The 20,159-nt window shown below is 44.1% G+C and overlaps 1 protein-coding gene across 1 annotated transcript in view; it reads left to right on the top strand.

Moving 5' to 3' along the window:
• Positions 1-1,262: 1,262 nt before the first annotated feature.
• Positions 1,263-20,159, top strand: part of CFAP251 (cilia and flagella associated protein 251) — a 65,121-nt gene continuing 46,224 nt past the window's right edge. Inside the window, exons 1-6 of the mRNA XM_058531367.1 lie at positions 1,263-3,014; positions 3,927-4,337; positions 9,473-9,613; positions 11,617-11,726; positions 17,181-17,292; positions 17,550-17,630. Of these exons, the coding sequence (XP_058387350.1) occupies positions 2,382-3,014; positions 3,927-4,337; positions 9,473-9,613; positions 11,617-11,726; positions 17,181-17,292; positions 17,550-17,630 (1,488 nt within the window). The 5' untranslated portion in view covers positions 1,263-2,381. The remainder of the gene's footprint in view (positions 3,015-3,926; positions 4,338-9,472; positions 9,614-11,616; positions 11,727-17,180; positions 17,293-17,549; positions 17,631-20,159) is intronic.

Below are 20,159 nucleotides of genomic sequence, written 5' to 3'. Positions count from 1 at the left end.
CAGCAGTATTTTGTAAACTGCTAAAGTGTGCTTGACACGGCTGATGGGAACAAGCAGTGTGTGCAGATGGACCTCTTGAGAAGGCTGATTCCTTCTTCCTTCCTTTTATTTTCTCTTTAACATGGCAAAATGAGTTTCAGCGATTCCTAGTGACTCTGTGTCTGTGTCTTAATGCTCTCCCTCTCTGCACCATATCGCAGTGTTTGTTTCCACAGTTCTTGCAGACCACGTTTTGTTTCCGAGAAGGTCGGGCTCATTCTGCTGGGGCGTGCCTGTGTTCCTTGGGACTGGAGTTGCTTGGGTTGGATACAGATAGCAGCTTTCCTGATGGGAGTCAGCATTGGGGTGTGCTTCCAGCCATGGGTTCTCATGTTCAATGGGAAAGCCTTCCTGTTGAGCGTCTTTCCCTAAACCTGTACTCCAGCCCTACATCCGTGTGTTCCCCCCTTGTAGCCACAGACATACTGTGTTCTCCAATGTTTGCTGTTTGAATTGCGTGTACTAATTCCAAGTGTTTTCCAATCTATTTTTATAAGCCCTAGACTATAATAAACACAGCTTGTCCCATCCAGTTTATCCCCCCCCATTTCTTTTTTTTTTGAGATGTATGCATATCAATCAACCAGCATTGGGGCACGGGGGTAGGGGGTAGGGAGAATCATTCACATTCTCCTCAAATGATGGCAGCAAAGAGTCTTCTGCATCAGCGCCTTTGACTGGTTTCCTGCAGGTCTCCCTTAGGGAACCTCAGAATGTCCATGTGTGCCGTCTTCTGTGAGCTTCTAGCAGATAATCACTTGGAAGTAGAATGATCCTAAAAGATTTAACCAAATTGGTTTTGCAGAAACGTTTTGTGATAAGAACAGCAAGATAATGTAACCTATATAATATTTAATCCCAGCTAAAATTCTCTACACAACATGTAGTGCCCCCCTGAGAAGGTGGGGAAGACATGTGTGCAGCATCTATGAGACCGGGGAATATAGTTTGCTTTTGGCAAAGAGAATTTTATCAAACAGTTCATACTTCTTCACTTAATCTTGTCAAACCTTCAGAAAGTCAAAATCGCTGGTATTGGCCGCCGCAGCTTCTCAGGGTATGGCACCATGGGAAAGAGTTGGGGAGAAGAGAGAGGAAGGTGAGACAGGAAAGCCAATTTCGCAGCTCGAGTTGGGCGGCGCTTCGCCCTCGGGACCGGCAGGGGGCGCGCCTCTCCCGCTCTCACCCGCGCTCTGGGCACGTGACCACCGTGCACCCCTCTCGCTTTACGGCCCGTCGCCCGCGGCGGCGGCCGTTACCTTGGGGATGGGGCTTGGGTGGCAACCGTAACTAGGGAGCCCGTGGAAGAGAAAGCGGCGGTCGCTGGATGTCCGGAGGTGGCCAAGGGGTCTGGGCGGCGGGACGACCCTGCTTTTGAGGCCTGGGGTGGGCGCGCTCTGTGAGTCAGGGGTGGGGGCCCGGCATGGCGGGGCCTGGCGCCTCGCAGGGACGCTCTTCCCCCCTGGCGGGCCTGGGGCGGCCCCAGGGAGACCTGAGCTGGAGGAGGGGCTGCGCCCGGGCTTTGTGCCCCCCACAGACGCGCACGCCTGCGGCCCCCCCGCTAAGGGCCCGCATCAAGATTCACTGGCACGGTCTGGTGGTCGGAAGAGGCTCTGTGCTAAGGCCTTAGGCTTGAAATCATAGCAGTCATTTTTCAGATGCAGGAACTGAGCCTCCGAGAGGTCTGCTTCTTACTAGCTGTGTGATCTCGAATAAGTCACTTCAATTCTCAAAGCCTCAAACTCTCACGTTTGTTGTAAGGAATAAATGAGAAAATATGTTAGAAGGCGTTTAAACATTTTAAACAATTGCTACCATTTCTCAAGCCCTCTGTGCTGCAACTGTGTTGAGCATTTTACATGGGTCATCTCATCTAATCTTCACAACAACCTGGGAATTTAAGGTTATCGTTTTTATTTTGCCTGTGAGCAACTTTAGACTCTGAGGGGTAAGTGACTTGCCCAAGGTCACAGAGCAAGTTCGTGGTGGAACTGGGATTGAATGCTAGGAGAGGCTGACAGCAAAGCCCATGCTTTTAACCACTAAGCTGCACTGCCTCTTCCCTTATTCACATTATTAGAATTGTAGCAAATGCCTGGGTTATCGTTTTGCTGCCTGTGGGAATATGAATACATTTAAAATGAGTTAGAGGTTTCTAAAGTTATTCCTAGAAAGATGAGAGGCCCTGTGATAAACATTTTTAAGATTTGGGACAGTTTTCCCAGGAATATGACATTCTTTTTATTCCCGTGGAAAGGAACCAGAGCTGATATTGCACATTTCATTGCTAGATTAGTGCACCAGGAAATCATAATGGGAAACAGAGGGCCCTACTGATTATTATGGTCAAAATTTCTCTAGAGGAAACTCCACAGAGAAGAATGTCAGATGCAGAGGAAAACCCCCTAGAAGAAACAGAAGAAGATGGAGAAACAGACATGGAAGAAGAAGAGGAAGAAAATCCAAATTATAAAGAAGTAGAAAATATGCAACAGGAATCAAAAGAAGATGACACATTAGCACGGAGAGAGTCTCAGGAGGAGGAGGAGGAGGAAGGGGAGGAGGGAGGAGGGGAGGTGGAGGAAGGGGAGGAGGAGGAAGGGGAGGAGGAGGAGGAGGAAGGAATGGAGGAAGGGGAGGAGGAAGGAGTGGAAGAGGAGGAAGGGGAGGAGGAGGAGGAGGAAGGAATGGAGGAACGGGAGGAGGAAGGAGTGGAGGAGGAAGGAGGGGAGGAGGAGGAGAAAGAAGAGGAGGAAGAGAGGGAGGAGGAGAGAAAAGTGGTGGAGAAAGAGGAGGAAGAAGAGAAGGAAGAAGGGGAGGGGGAGGAGGAGGAGGCTGGAGCAACACAGGGGGAGGTGGCTGCGGGAGTAGAGGAAGAAACCACAGTGAAGCCCCAAGAAATCACCAAGTCCATGATCAGTTTGGAGAGACTCGCCTTGACTGATTCCCAGTTGATCATGTCAGGAGCTTTCCCAGTAAGTAGTAATTGTAGTTCATTCATCTCTTCATTCATTCATTCAGAACCATTAATTGGATGCTTACTATATACCAGGCTATGGGGATACAAAACCAAACAAGACACAATCCATTCTCTTAAGGAGCTCTAGGGTGTGTACGGAGGCAGATTGATGACAGAACATTATAAAACAGTATGCTAAGTGCAGTAATTGAGAGATGCATAGGAAAAAAAAAAGGACACCTTAACCCAGCTTGTAAGATGGGCAGGGAAAGCTTCCTGGAGGAGGTGTGTGCCAGAGCTGACTTAAAGGGCTGGTGGGGGATAGCTGGAGAGTGCTTGTCTTAGAGTCAGTGTGATAACACTAATGTAGGCTTCCCACCAACTCTCCCTGTAGGAGAACTCAGCTCTGGTCCAGGGAGAAGTGACTTTGTGACAGTCTTTTGGAGACCACCAGTGCCACTTAGAAGAATGATTTTGCTGTTGTGGGTCTGCCAGTAGGCCAAAAATTAACCCAGCACGCCCATGATTCATGTTAAGTACAAAATGTCCCAGCCTCCTTCTTTTGCTTTTTTCTCTTTTTATTTATTTATTTATTTATTTTTCCCTCAAAGCCCCAGTAGATAGTTGCATGTCATAGCTGCACATCCTTCTAGTTGCTGTATGTGGGACGCGGCCTCAGCATGGCCGGAGAAGCGGTGTGTTGGTGCGCGCCCGGGATCCGAACCCAGGCCGCCAGTAGCGGAGCGCACGCACTCAACCACTAAGCCACGGGGCCGGCCCCCAGCCTCCTTCTTATAACACTTCGCAATTCCACCGTGAGGCTAATACTAAGACTGGCTGATTAGGAATAGAAAAGGAAGATAAATGAGAGAATGTAGCAGCACGGACTGTATTTAGAATCACAATCTCTTTTTATTTCTTTTTTAAGAAAACCCATAGTGGTAGTGAGTCAAAGCATTCGTTACAATCAGAGCGTTTGGAAACAAATGAGCTTTCAAGAGTCCCGAGCTCACAATTACAATTTCTCGATTTGGATCAAACCAGTTTGGAGGAACAACAGATGAGTTCCCCTGAAAGGCAGCCCTCAGGCAAGCTTGGGGAGAAAACCGACCAGATGCCCCAAGACGAATGGGGACAAGAAAAGGGAGACTTGGAACCAGAAGAGCGAGACTTGGAGCCGGAAAAGGGAGGCAGGAGACAAGAAAAAAGAGTATCATACTTAGATGAGGAAAAAGAAAAAGAATCCCAGCCCAAAGGGATCCCAGAGGACTCACTGGTGTCCACCACCACCGAGGACATTTTGTTTCAAAAGGATGACAGTGCCAATGTGTATCCCTTGGTAAGTGTAATGTGCTTTTTAATTTCCCCCAGTGCTTTGAGGGTATTGTGAAATAGGGGAATTTTATGCATATGGGAAAAAAAATACCACCAGAAAGATGCTTTTTAAACTAATAATAGACTTGTGTCTTTTCAAGTTCAGTTCAGAGCTCTGGCTGGGCGTGTGGGATGGAATATGGACATGAATGCTGCATCTGGGTTCAATAGGGTTGCTCAGCAGGCAGGCAATTCCAGACGTAGTTTGTCTGCTGCGTAGGGTGCTGTTTTTTGTGGGAGACTCCAAATCGATCTCTCCCTCTCCCTGTTCCTTGTCCCCTCTCCTCTGTCTGCCTCTTCCTCCCCCACTCTTCTTCCCCCCCCTCCTTTCTCTCTCTCATTGTAATACTCCTCCATCCCACCAATTCCTCCCCTTTCCCTCGTCTCCTCACCTCTTCTGCATTGTACCCTTACAAGCTCCTACAACCATTACCTGCTCCTAAAACTATCCATTCCAAGATGGACCAGAAAGGGAAAGATAGGGAAAAGTGAAAGCCACTGTGGAAAGCACCAGGCAGTCCAAAGGAATCTGCCTTTGCTGCTGCTCATGATGTTCCGGGGAGGCTCCATCTGCGAGGAGTAAAAATATTATCATTTACCGAGAGAAGGAAGAGGAGCGTTTTTTTTTCCTTCTTTCTCCATCTGCTACTTTCTGAAAATTGTTTCCTAAGATTCATCTCCTTTTTTTTTTTTTCTTTTTCCTTGTAGAGTCAGGCCTTTGGAAGATTTGTAAGTGAATGAGTGTATATAAAGTATTTAATATAGTTCCTAACACATAGTGAGCACTTGACAAGTGTTAACTAGATGATGATGACGATGATGGTGATGGAAAAATGCCCAGCAGGGAAGGCAGACAACTGACAGCCTCCCTTCTGTAGATGTGGCTTACTCTGAGCAGTGGAGTTAAAGGTTCAAGCTTGCAATTGCTCAGTCTGAAAGAAAGAGGAATTGAGTTTTAGAGTCCAGGAAGACCTTTGTCTTGTTTAGCCAGCTAGCAAGAGACCAGGTAACATCACTGGTGAGAGCAAGTGGTCTTTGTGTCAGGGCCCCGGCTCTCTGGACTCGACAAAAGCCCCTGCCCAGGTTTGGGGCCCCTGGTAGCCTTGGGCTCTCTGCAGAAGCCCTAGGCCATCTCCCTTTGGAGAGGTGTTGAGCTGTTTGGGTACACCTTCTTTCTTTTCGCCTTTATTGTTTTTTCTTTTTGTTAAAATTAATAGGTGCTCTTTATAAGAAAATTAAACAAAGACAAAGATTCCTCTTCTTGCACATACTCCCACCCCAGTCCCATGTCCCTGACATGACTGCTGTTTCAGTTTGGTGTAACTGTGTATGTTTCCAGACCTTTTTCTGTGCACATAAAAACATGTTATCTGTGTGCTCATGTGTGTGGGCGCCCCCACACACATACACGACGCACATTTAGTTTTAGTTTTTTTTTTTTTACCGTCGAGATATTCTGCATTTCTGCAAAATGTTTTTCCCACTTTTGTCTTGGAGGGTTTTTTATGTCAGTGCATGTAGATTCACTTTCTCATTTTTAATTCAACTGTTCCAACTGATGGCCATTTATGTTGCTTCTCATTTCTTGCTCTCACCAAATGTGCTTCAGTGAGCGTGCTCCTCCATCCCTCTGTGTGCCTGCAGCGTCCTCCTTTTCCTTTGGGGTCCCCTTCCTTATCCCAAAGGCCTGCAATAACTCACAGTGCTCATGGTAAATGGGCATAACCATGGGTACCATCTCCAGCCCAGAAATAAGGTATCCTGCATTTATGAGAAGGAATCTTATGATGATCAAATATAGTGAAATCTTGTTTTTGACAATAAAGTTTTGTTTTCCAGATCACTATGTTTTAGAAAAAGACTGATGTAAGAGTTGGCTATTTGCATGATTATTTACCGTGAATGTTAAAACTGGTGCAAAATGCAAAGATTAATTCTGTGTGATTTCAGTTAATTGAGTGCTGCTTGAGTAAGGAAGTTCTGTTATTACTGAGTGAAGTCAGCCTAATGTTGCCCTTGGAAGAGTTGTTGTACCTGGAGACAGGAGTCTAGTTAGGAATGTTTTCTTTTTATAACTAATTTGTTAAAAGGCAAAATAAATTTCCAGGATGAATAAAATGCCTTTTAAGATTAGCAAGTTTCCAAAAGAACAATCTCATTTGAAGAAATTGGCTTTTAAGAACCAGCCAAATACTAAAAAGTTGTGTTCCTAGAAGCTGCAACTTGAGACAATTATGATTCTGTAATTCTACCACTCACACCCACACAATAAAGACCTAAATATATATAAATTACAGGGAATGAGCAGATGGAAACAGGAGAGGATGGAGAATGAAGAATGTGGGAGAGAGAAATTGGCCACATTGCCCACTGTGTCTGTCTTGGGAGAAATATATGCTACCTCAATTTAACCTATTAAGTATTGTTCAAAGATAAGAAAGGAAACTCACCAGATTTCGTTTCTATACTCCAATATAATTCATTGATTTTTAGTAACTAATCACTTAGCCATCACTTCAAATACTCTACCATGTTTGATTAATTGGCCTTAGTTAATTTTTTAGATAGACTATTTTTTTGAGCAGTTTTAGCTTTATAGAAAAATTGAGGGGAAAGTACAGCGAGTTCCCATTGTGCCTCCTCCACCCCTAATTTCCCTTTATTAATATCTTGCATTAGTGTGGTGCACTTGTTACAACTGATGAGCCAATATTAATACATTATTATTAACTAAGGTCCATTTTTACCTTAAGGTTTACTCTCGGTGGTGTGCATTCTCTGGGCTTTGACAACCGTATAATGACATGTACCCACCATTCTAGTAACATACAGAGTGGTTTCACTGCCCTAAAAATCCCCTGTGCTGCGCTATTCCTCCCGCCCCTCTACCTCCTGGCAACCACTGACCTTTTTACTGTCTCCAATTTGATCTTTTCCAGCATGTCAAATAGTTGGAATCCTACAGTCTGTAGCCTTTTCAGGCTGGCTTCTTTCACTTAGCAATATGCATTTAAGGTTTCTCCATGTATTTTCCAGGCTTGCTAGCTCATTTCTTTTTATTGCTGAATAATATTCCACTATATGAATGTACCACAGTTTGTTTATCCTTAATGTTTGTAAAAGATTTTGAACACAAAAATATACATAAACTACTGTTGAATTAAAAGCATTAGTCAGATTTATAGTACCTATGATTTTCCATTTCATAAAATTTTAATTTTGGATTTATTCCTGGCGATATGGAATTTTTAATCTTAACGAGGGAATTTTGTCTCTTTATACTTTATCCTTCCAGGGAAAACGGTGTATAAGGACCAAATACCCAGGCTGAATAATTGCCTTTCTTATCAAGTTACTTAGTGACTTTATTATAATTTGTCCATTCTACTTATTTGGTGAAGTAAATTGAATTTCACAACATTAAGTGCTCACTATGGTCCTTGTAAAATTTACCCTTTTAAAGTGTACCATTCATTGGTTTTTAGCACACTCACATAGTTGTGCAACCATTGCCACTATCTAATTACACAACATTTTCATCACCCCAAAAAGAAAGCAGTCACTCCCCATTCCCCCTCCCCTCAGCCCCTGGCAACCACTAATCTGCTTTATGTGTCTATGGATTTGCCTATTCTGGACATTTCATGTACTGAGCTAGGTTTAGCTCCTGGAGGAGGTTGTTTCTATTTACTGTTGAAGACTTTCTTTTCTTTTCTTTTCTTTTCTTTTTTTTTTTTGTGAGGAAGATCAGCCCTGAGCTAACATCCATGCCAGTCTTCGTCTTTTTGCTGAGGATGACTGGCCCTGGGCTAACATCCTTGCCCATCTTGCTCTACTTTATATGGGATGCCACCTCAGCATGGCCTGACAAGCAGTGGTGCATCAGTGCGCACCCGGGATCCGAACCTGGGCCACCAGCAGCGGAGCACGTGCACTTAACTGCTATGCCATGGGGCCAGCCTCTTTTTTTTTCTTTTTTAGTGGAAAGAGAATTCACATACCATAAAATTCACCCTCTTAAAATTTTTTTTTAATTGTGGTAAAATACACATAAGATAAAATTTACCATCTTAACCATTTTTAAGTTTATAGTTCAGTGGTGTTACACATCGTTGTGCAAGAAATCCCCAGAAATCATCTTGCAAAACTGAAACTGTAACCATTAAACAACAAATCCCCATTCACCCACCCCAGCCCCTCTGGCAACCACTATTCTACTTTCTGTCTGTATGAATTTGACTACTCTAGGTACCTCATATAAGTGGAATCATACAGTATTTATCTTTTTATGACTGGTGTATTTCACTTACATAGTGTCCTCAAGGCTTGTCGATGTTGTAGCATGTGTCAGAATCTCCTTCCTTTTGAAGGCTGAATAATGTGCACATTTTGTTTATTCATCTGTTGATAGACACTTGGGTTGCTTCTACCTTTTGGCTATTGTGAAATATGCTGCTGTGAACATGGGTTTACAAATATCTCTTTGAGATCTTGCTTTCAGTTCTTTTGGGTATATACCCAGAAGTGCAATTGCAGTGATTATATGGTAATTCTATTTTCAGTTTTTTTAGGAACCTCCATACTGTTTTCCATAGCAGCTGCACCATTTCACATTCCTATCAAGAGTGCAAAAGGGTTCTATTTTCTCCACATCCTTGTAAAATTTACCCTTTTAAAGTGTACCATTCATTGGTTTTTAGCACACTCACATAGTTGTGCAACCATTGCCACTATCTAATTACACAACATTTTCATCACCCCAAAAAGAAAGCAGTCACTCCCCATTCCCCCTCCCCTCAGCCCCTGGCAACCACTAATCGGCTTTATGTGTCTATGGATTTGCCTATTCTGGACATTTCATGTAGATGGGATCATGCGGTATGTGGTCCTTTGTGTCTGGCTCCTTTCGCTTAGCATCATGTTTTCAAGGGTTGTCCACATTGTAGTATGCTATTGAGGACTTTCTTAAAATGATTTCTCTTTGTTGGACTGATGATGTGAAATCCTTCTGCTTCAAGGACTCGTGCCCTTGGTGCCTTGCCTCACAGCTCTGGGCTCGGCACACTGTCACGTCTTGCTGGTTTTACCTTTGTCTTCTAGACCATGACTTGGTCATTCGGATGGAATAGTTCTCTTCCTGTTTACTATATTCAAGATGAAAACCAGAGAGTTCTTCTGTATGCCTGTGCTCACACTGCGGTCATCTACAACGTTTTCAAGAATGACCAGCACCATCTTCAGGTACGAGATTTTTCTTACTCCAAGTAAAAAGAGGCTGCCTCTGACTTGAATATGGCATTTGGTTTGTTATTTCAAGGGCTGACTCCATTCCATCACTGTCATGTTTTCCTATCTCTTTTCTGAATTATAGCAATTCCCGTCTTTAGAAACATGTTTTATTGTTCATTGTCTCTCTGATTCTAATCAGAATCAATTTACAAACAGCAGTTGATTTTGATTTTATAGTAACAAGGATTTAAAACATCTGTATTTTTTACATTTCTGTAAAAATGTGGTCAGGATTGATCATGTTGTCTCCACGAAACTGTGGTGAAACACGGAGAGCAGCTATTCAGCAGGGATTCAGACCTAATTCACACTCAGACTCCTTCTCAGGTTTCAAAGGGCTTTGATCCTCATAATCATGCTGAGAAGTGGGTGTTAATATCCCCATTTTACAGAAGAAGAAACTGAGGCTCAGAGCAACTTCATTGACATGCCCAAGACAGCACTAGTACATGGTGAAGCCAGGTCTTAAATCTAGGTCTCCTGACTTGAAAGTATTAAGTAGGTCACTTGTCCTCCTATCCCTCTCTCCCTTCAGCACCTTTCTGTATTTTCACCCCGCTCTGCGCCTCCCCGAGTATCCTGCATGCTTGCCCTCTCCACACCACTCTGCTTCCTCTGTTCCTGACATTTTTGATCCCTTTCATTTCCAGTAGTTAACCTGGTAAGCAGTTCCATGTTACCCTTTCCAATTGATGTATATTTTAGTAAGGATCTTCCTTAGTCAATGCCTAGATCAAAAACATCACAACGTATTTTACAAGAGCTCAGTTAATACTCAGCATTGTGCCAGGGATCCAAGACATGCGGTGCAACTTAAGGAAGTTGCTTTCTAGAGGTCCAGAAATACACACACATACAATCAGCAAGCAACCCCTCTTGGAGCTTGTTGAATGTGCAGCACCGACCACAGGGGCAACAGCAGAGGGAGAAGGCAGAGTTGTGTAGGCAGCTCAAAGAGCCAGGGAGGGCAGGAGGGGGCAGGTGGGCTGAGAAGTAGGGAGCCTGCCAGGCAGGAGTCCAGCCTTCCCAGAGTCCGGGGGCTGGGAATGGCCTTGACTGTTCATTCATTCATTCCACAAACATTTATCATAACGACTGTGTTTCAGATTATGGGTCTGTAGTCATGAACAGAACAGGTCTCATTTCCCCTGATGGAGCTTGCAGTCTAGTGGAGAGACAGACACTAAACCAATGAACACATAAATATATAATTACAAGTTATAACAACTGCTCAAAAAGAAATGTGAAAATGCTGTAAGAGAGAATGAGACTCTCTTATAGGATGAGAGGGGACTTACTTTAGACGGAGTGGGCAGGGAATAAAAAAGGGCTGTTTATGCTGAGACCTGAGGGATGAGAATGAGCCAACCAGGGACAGTTTGGGGAGGAGCTTTCCAGACAGAGAGACCTCCAAGTGCCCAGCTTCATTCGTGAGGCCCAGAAAGGAAGCCAGTGTGTTGGTGCAGAGTGAGCGAGGGGAGACGAGGAAGGAGGGAAACGGGCTATTTCCTCGCTATTTTTTTTTTTTTAGAAAAATTTTTTTTTTTAATTTTTATTTTATTTATTTTTTTCCCCCAAAGCCCCAGTAGATAGTTGTACGTCATAGCTGCACATCCTTCTAGTTGCTGTATGTAGGACGCGGCCTCAGCATGACCGGAGAAGTGGTGCATCGGTGCGTGCCCAGGATGCGAACCCGGGCTGCCAGTAGCGGAGCGTGTGCACTTAACCGCTCAGCCACGGGGCCGGCCCTTCTTGGCTATTTCTAAGGAGTAATAATATCTTGTTTGGGTTTCCAAAAGATTCCTCTGTTATGTGGAAAAAGGATTGTAGCAGAATAAGAGTGAAAGCAGAGAGACCAGCCAGATACGCCTGGAAAGGGAGCTCAGGTCTCCCTTTGGCGCCCAGGCTGGGCCACATCCTTGGTGTTTCAGAGCATTTTCTCTCCGTTTCTGTAGGGCCACCCTAATGTGATCTCCTGCCTATGCATCAGCGAAGACAGGCGGTGGATCGCCACGGCTGACAAAGGGCCTGACTGCCTGATAATCATATGGGACTCCTTCACAGGGTAGGCTTGGTGCCGTCACTTTTTTCGCCTAATATTTGTAGCGTATCTGCCACTGTGACCAGCAAAAATGATAATGCCAGTCCGGGGATGCAGAAGCCGGTGATGGGACGCAGGTGAGGAGTGAGGTTGTCAGGGAAGGCTGGTTGCCTGGTTAGGCCTCGAGGCCTGATGGCCTGACATTACCTTGGTGAATTTCCCATTTACGATTCTTGGCTCTTTAAGCCCAGAAACTTGGTTTGTCAGTGTCCCAGAGTAGACTGGGCTGAGGGAGGCTAACTCACACTAACCCAGCTTGGAGACCCACAGAAGTGAAGTGAGTTTCCCCATCTGTGAAAAAAAGAGGCTAATCGTACCTACTGTTTAGTTTCCTAGGGCTGCCTAAGGAATTACCACAAACTGGGTGGCTTAGAATAACAAATTTATTCTCTCAGTTCATGAGGCTAGAAGTCTGAAATTGAAGTGTCTGCAGGGTTGGTTCCTTCTAGAGGCTCTGAGAGACAATCTGTTCCATGCTCCTCTCCTGGCTTCTGGGGGTTGCTGGCCATCCTTGGTGTTCCCTAGCTAGTAGACTAATCATTCTAGTCTCTGCTTCCATCTTCACGTGACACACTTTTCCATATGTGTCTCCTCTTCTATAAGGATACCGGTCATTGGAGTTAGGGTCCACAATAATCCAGTATGACCTCATCTTAACTAAATACATATGATACAAAGACCGTATTTCCATATAAGGTCATTCTGCAGTTCTGGGTGGACATGAATTTTGAGGGGACGCTATTCAACCCACTACACTTACCTTACAAGATTGTTAAGAAGATCAGAGCACAGTACCTGGCCTATGATAGATGCTCATAGATGAATTTTCTTTCTTAATTTCTGATCCTAGCGGCAGAGAGCAGTGCTAGATTCGTTGACGAGATTGTAAGGCCCTGGTTGGGTATGTGTGGAGGGGTAGGGTAAGGTGGGGGGTGGATGAGTCTAGTTGGACAAGAAAATCAGGAAGAAGTTATGTTTAATGTTCTTGAGTGTTCTAGATAGTTATGTTTATCTAGGACACAGGAACTGTTCTCCCCCAGGTAACTGGTGACATCGAGAGGGCCATGTTACCTAATCCTAGGCCTCATCTCACTTGACTTCTCAGTGGCATTTGACGCTCTTCGTTTCCCTTGTCTTCTCTGATACTGTGTCCCCCTGGTACTCATCCTACTTACTCTCTGTTCCTTCTCAGACTCATCTTCCTCTGGCCATTCCTTAACTGAGGATGAGGATGCTGTTGGTATTATTCTGCAGCTAGGAAGGAGCAGATCCAGGATTTGAAACCACACCATCTTAATCTCAGTAACTGTCTCAATGTTTCCTCTTTTTGTAGATGAGGAAGCTGCTGGAGGACATTCCACCTGTATGTCCTGTAGGCATCTCCTGCTAAAATGTCCAAAAGTCCTGTTGCATCTATGTCCCAGTTGACTTCTGAACCCATCCCCACTGCCTCTGTCCATCCTCTAATGCCTGGGCTGTTGCAACAGCCTCCTAACTGATCTCTCTCCCTGCGCTTTCACTCTTCAACCCAGCCTCCATGACAATGAACCATTTTTAAATGTACAATTCAGTGGCATTAATTACATTCACAATGTTGTACAACCATCACCACTATTTCCGGAACATTTTCGTTGCTCCAGACAGAAACTCTGTACCGATGAACTCCCCATTCTCCTCCCCTCAGCCCCTGGTAGCTTCTAATCTCTCTGTCTCTGTCAATTTGGCTATTCTGGACGTTTCGTGTCAATGGAATCATACAATATGTGGCTTCTTGTGTCTGCGTAATGTTTCTTTTGCTTAGCACAATATTTACAAAGTTCTTCCATGTTGTAGCATGAATCAATACTTCTTTCCTTTTTATAGCTGTTTAAGATTCCATTGCATGGATATACCAATTTTGTTTATCCATTCATCTTGTTGATTTTTAAACCATCGTTTTAATTGAAAGCTAAAGTCTCCTTTGGCTACCATCTCCAATCCTAGTCCTCTTCCTAGAGGAAGTCAGTTTGGTGTGTTTCCTTCCAGAACATTTGCTGTTGTTTTAAATACGCATATATGGACATTATCATGTATCATCATTTGATTTATCTGCACAACATTTTGAGCATGACCTTTTCCCGAATGCAAAATCTGTCTGTGTTGCTCCCCTGCTTAAAACCCTTCAGAGGGTGTGGCCGGCCCCGTGGCTTATCGGTTAAGTGCGCGCACTCCGCTACTGGTGGCCCGGGTTCGGATCCCGGGCGCGCACCGATGCACCCCTTGTCTGGCTATGCTGAGGCCGCGTCCCACATACAGCAACTAGAAGGATGTGCAACTATGATATACAACTATCTACTGGGGCTTTGGGGAGAAAAATGGAAAAAAAGGAGGAGGATTGGCAGTAGATGTTAGCTCAGGGCCAGTCTTCCTCAGCAAAAAGAGGAGGATTGGCATGGATGTTAGCTCAGGGCTGATCTTCCTCACAAAAAACAAAAACAAACAAACAAAAACCTTCAGAGGCTGCCTATTGCCGACCCCGCCTGTGTTACAGGGAATACGCACCTTGCGTTGTAGCTGTGTGAACGCTTCCCCCAGAAAGGGAAATTCCCCATCTGCATGCCTAGCTGTCCATCTGTAGCCATTACGTGCTTTCAGCTGCAAGTAATGGGACATGCGACTTATGCTCAAGGGACAGTTCCTGTCTCCTGCAACAGGAAGTCCAAAGGCAGGAAGTGTGGGTCCCTCAGGTATCTCTTCTCTGAAGCTGTTGCTGACAGCTCCCCCTCCCCAGGCAGAGCTGGCTCCCTTACAAAGTGTTTATTCTTTGCTTTTTTCTTGTTTGTAAACCTGTCTCCCCCACTAGACTGGGGGTGACTCTGGCAGTGATTTTTTCTTTTTTTCTATTACAAAGTAATTTACGAAGTAAAGCATATCTCTGGTTAACAATTCAAACAACATGTTAATATGAGTTTTATGATATCACAAATGACAACTTTGGGACCCAGAAAAGATTATTTGGTTTTAGAATTAATATTCACTTTATTAAAGTGATAAACTTAAAACCATAGTTCTTCCTTAAGCTTTTCATTTAACTTATAAATCTTACTCTATTTATAAATCTAGCATATTTTTGCAATTGCCTTTAAGGAGGTTTTGATTATTGTTTGGCCCCACTTACAAATTTGATAATTAACTCCTTTTAAACATTTTAAGCTGGATTTAGAAATTGAATATATTCAGTTTTATCTTTAAGTCCTTTAGTAGTCTGATTAACAAATAAATCCTTTGCCAGTACTTAAGTAATTCTTGTAAATCTAATAAGTTAGACATAAATATGGCAAATCTTAAGTTCTCCTAAGTGTTCTAATATTATTTATAAACCTAATACGATTTGAATTTAAAATCACAAGTCTAAATCAACTACAGACTCTACATTAGAGTCACAAATCTAATCTGTTAGAGACTCTGATATGTTAAATTCTCTTAATCATCACCCATTCCTAAAAAAAAAGAACAAATTCTCTTGTCACAAATATGTTATAATTTTTATTTATTTATTTATTTTCCCCCAGTAGATAGTTGTATGTCATAGCTGCACATCCTTCTAGTTGCTGTATGTGGGACGCGGCCTCAGCATGGCCAGAGAAGCGGTGCGGCGGTACGCGCCTGGGATCTGAACCCGGGCCGCCAGCAGCGGAGCACGCGCACTTAACCGCCAAGCCACGGGGCCGGCCCATCACAAATATGTTAATAGTACAGGTCCAACTGCCTCCATCTTCTCTATATTTAATTCTAAAGATCCCCAGTGATGAGACACATTCTCCCACTATGGACATCATTATGTCGTTCCCAACAATTTTAGGACTGCCTTCCCAAGTGAATTTTTGGGATTACTTCTCAGTGGGATGAAGTTCCTCAAGTGACAGAGCACCCGACAGGCCTTCAGCTGGGGCGCAGACTTGGTTCCAGCCAGTTGGGACACTGATATGACATACTGAAGCCTGTTTGTATTTGTTGTAACAAGGGCTCCACACTGAAACAAAAGGTGGGGAGCTGATAGCCCCCGCTCCTGGGGTAAGTCTTCCTACCACCCACTCTGGACTTGCAGTGGAAGTCAGGGACCACCCAACATTACAATTTACTTCCATCACTGCTTCGTTGTTTCTTGCATTTCTTTGGCTCTCTTAGTTATTTAAATATCATCTAATTAAATTCTGCCTGTGTCAAGGCTGTGTCTGCTTCTTATAGTTCTCAAGACTTGCCAGTGACACAGTACAGCAGTGTATAAGTAAAAAAAAAAAAAAATGGAAATCCCTCACCCAAACCTGTCTCCAGAGTCACCATTGTTTAGTTTAGAGTCTGTTCCTCCAGACTTCTTTCTATACGTATAAATACACACATACACGCTCACACCTACTCACTCAGAATCATGCTTTGTATACCATTTTGCAATTTACTTTTTTTCGCAAAATTTTGGTCACTTTCCCAAATCTACCCGATTCTTTTTGAGAGTGGCATAGTTTTTCATTATATGGTTATGTCATAATATTTTTTCACAATTGCTGTATCAGTGGATATTTGTGTTGTTTCCAGATTTTTCGCTGTTAAAGCAGTGCCCCAACGAACGTGAATTTACATTTATCTCTGTTTACCTTTGCTTTTATTTCTCTGCGAAAATGTTGAAGAAGTGGAATTGTTGGGTCGTAGGATATGCACAATTAAAATTTTGATAGATAACAGCTAAATTGCTGTCTAGAAAACTTGTGCTCATCTACATTGCCAATTATGGAGGAGAATGCCCGTCTTCCTGAAGCTTGGATGTTGTCCTTGGCATCTTTTCTCACATTTTCTTCCTTCGTGCCTGCCCAGAATCAGCCCTCAGTAACACATGAGAGACAGAGTTCACGAGGAGAGCAAATAGCACGTTTATGTGCTGCCCTGTTAGGTTGTTTTTTTTTTTAATTATTGAGGTAAAATTCACATAACATGAAATTAACCATTTTAAAGTGTACTATTCAGTGGCATTTAGTCCATTCACAATGTTGTGCAACCACCACCTCTATCTAGTTCTAAAACATTTCCATCACCCCAAAAGGAAACCCCGTCTCCATTAGCAATCACTCCCCATTCTCTCTCGCCAGCCTCTGGAAAACACTAATCTGCTTTCTGTCTCTATGGATGTACCTGTTCTGGATATTTCATATCAATGGAATCATGCAATATGTGGCCTTTTGAGACTGGTTTCTTTCACTTAGCATGATCTTTTGAAGGTCCATCCATGTTGTGGCAGGTGTCAGTGCTTCATTCCTCTTTATGGATGAATCATATTCCATGTATGGATGGACTACATTTGTTTATTCATAGTTGGTTTTTGAAGCGGGTCCCTCTGAGAAGCAAGGTAGACCCCAGCAAATGCTTGTTCCCCATCCTGTTTTGCAGTATTCCTGTGCACACAATATTTGACAGCTGCCCAGAAGGTAACGGCATCAGGACCATGGCCATTACCCGTGATGCTAAGTATCTGGCAACCATCTCAGATGCTGAAATCCAGGTACAGGGCCCTTTGGGGCAGCCTGTCAGGAGCGTCCCCGTGAGCAGCTCTGCTCAGGCTGCGTAGCGTCTGTGATGCTCTCAGGGGATGACTGGACTCCACAGCATGTTGTCAGGGGCTCCCTGCCTCTGGCTTAGCTCCCACTGCTATGCTCAGTTAACCGAAGTTACAGGGTTACCATAGGAGGTGTAGGTTACTTCAGCAGCTTTCAGAAACTTTCGGCTTTCTCATCCTCCTCTGTCTGCTGTCCCTTACAGAAAGTTTGCATCTGGAGGTGGACTTTGGCTGTGGAAACACCAGCATGTACTCTTGATCTTCCCAAAGAGTATGGTTTTCAGGTGAGTTCAGTCTGAGCCTGTAAAGATCTACCTAAACTTATACTGAAGCCAGGTCAAAACTACTTTTTGTTGTAATAAAGTTTTGTTATGATGCAGTAGAGCTTTTTAAAAACACATTCGTATCCATGATCTCATTTTATTTTTGATAATAATAGCTAATTTTTTGAGCAGTAATTTATTTTTTTTTTTGTGAGGAAGATCAGCCCTGAGCTAACATCCATGCTAATCCCCCTCTTTTTGCTGAGGAAGACCGGCTCTGCGCTAACATCTATTGCCAATCCTCCTTTTTTTTGCCCCCCAAAGCCCCAGTAGATAGTTGTATGCCATAGCTGCACATCCTTCTAGTTGCTGTATGTGGGATGCGGCCTCAGCACGGCCGGAGAAGTGGTGCGTTGGTGCGCACCCGGGATCTGAACCCGGGCCTCCAGCAGCGGAGCGTGTGCACTTAACCGCTAAGCCACGGGGCCGGCCCCATGAACAGTTATTATTTGCCAGATTCTGCTAAGTTCTTTACATACAGTATCTCACATAATCCATGCAAACATGCTGGGGAGGAGATATTACTATATAGTAATATGTGTGGAATACTACTATTAATTATTAACTAATTTGTCTGAAGTCACCCAGCTAGCAGCCTTACTTATTCTAGCAGCATGCACTTAACTGCTCTTAATAGAGGGAAGTTATTATTTTTTTTTTAAAGATTTTATTTATTTATTTTTTCCTCCCAAAGCCACAGTAGATAGTTGTATGTCATAGCTGCACATCCTTCTAGTTGCTGTATGTGGGACGCGGCCTCAGCATGGCCGGAGAAGCGGTTGGTCGGTGCGCGCCCGGGATCCGAACCCGGGCCGCCGGCAGCGGAGCGCGCGCACTTAACCGCTAAGCCTCGGGGCCGGCCCCAAGGGAAGTTATTATTATTCTCAGTTTGCGTGAGGTACCTTGCCAATGACACCCAGAAAGTTTACTGCTGTTCTGCATTGTCTCATTCCTCCTTGCATCCTTTGTTCATCAGACGTTTATTGAGTACCTGCTATGTGCCAGACACTGTGGTTAAGTACCTACCCAGCTTTTGGAAACTAGAGTCCAAACAGGGCATCTGGGTGATTAGACTCAGCAAGGTGCACGTCATCATGCAGCATTATGCCCAACTTCTCTCCCCTCTGCCAATATTCCCCCTGCTCCCCGAAAAACACTTCCTTACTTTTTTTTTCTGTGAGGAAGATCAGCAATGAGCTAACATCCATGCCAATCCTCCTCTTTTTGCTGAGGAAGATTGGCCCTGGGCTAACGTCTGTGCCCATCTTCCTCCACTTTATATGGGACGGTGCCACAGCATGGCTTGACAAGTGGTGCGTCGGGGCGCTCCCAGGATCTGGGCCTGTGAACTCTCGGGCCACTGAAGTGGAGCGCACACACTTCACTGCTACGCCACTGGGCTGGCCCCATCCTTTCTTTTTTTTTTTTTTTTTGTGAGGAGGTCCAGCCCTGAGCTAACATCCAATGCCAATCCTCCTCTTTTTTTTTTTTTTTTTTGCTGAGGAAGACTGGCCCTGAGCTAACATCCATGCCCATCTTCCTCTACTTTATATGGGATGCTGCCACAGCATGGCTTAACAAGCGGTGCGTCGGTGCGCGCCCAGGATCCAAACCGGTGAACCCTGGGCTGCCACAGCGGAGCGTGCACACTTAACCGCTTTGCGCCACTGGGCCGGTCCCCCCATCCTTACTTCTTAAAGCTGCCCTAATACAGTAGCCACCAGCCATACGTGGCTATTTAGGATGGATTTTTCTATTGCTGCAAAAAATTCCTTTGGGATTTTGATAGAGATTGTATTGAATCTGTATAGATCACTTTGGGTAGTATTGTCATCTTAATAGTATTGTCTTCCCATCCATGAGTATGGGATGTCTTTCCCTTTATGTCTTCTTTAATTTCCTTCAGCAGTGTTTTGTAGTTTTCAGTGTACAAATCTTTTACCTTCTTGGTTAAATTTATTCCTGTTTTTTTTTTTTGGTGCTATTATAAGTGGAGCTGTTTTCTTAATTTCCTTCTCAGATTGTTTGTTGCTAGTTTATAGAAGTAAAACTGATTTTTGTGTGCTGACTTTGCATCAGCTTTGCTAAATAGATGTGGCTATTTAAATTTAAATTGATTAAAATTCAATGAAACTGCAAATTCATTTCCTCAGTTTCACTAGCCACATTTCGAGTACTCATCAGCCACGTGTGGCTAGTGGCTACCATTTTTGATAACACAGATTATAGAACATCTCCCTCATCACGGAAAGCACTTTGGACAGCACTGCAGAGGCACCCCAGTTCTGGATGAACTCCACCACCATCCTTCTCTGTACCTGTACTGAGCAGGCTGGATGTGGCTGGGGAGAACCACCCCACCGAGCTGATTCATTTTACTTGGAATTCAGTCACAGATTTTGAGAGAGCTCTCAGCCCTGCCTGGCTGATCTAGTAGGCTGTCTAGAGACAACAGTTTCACACCTTCTCCTCACACCTCCCACGCCTTCC

The sequence above is a fragment of the Diceros bicornis genome, chromosome 35 (genome assembly GCF_020826845.1).
Source record: "Diceros bicornis minor isolate mBicDic1 chromosome 35, mDicBic1.mat.cur, whole genome shotgun sequence".
NCBI classification, from domain to species: Eukaryota; Metazoa; Chordata; class Mammalia; order Perissodactyla; family Rhinocerotidae; genus Diceros; species Diceros bicornis.
This window is presented reverse-complemented; position numbering and strand designations above follow the sequence as displayed.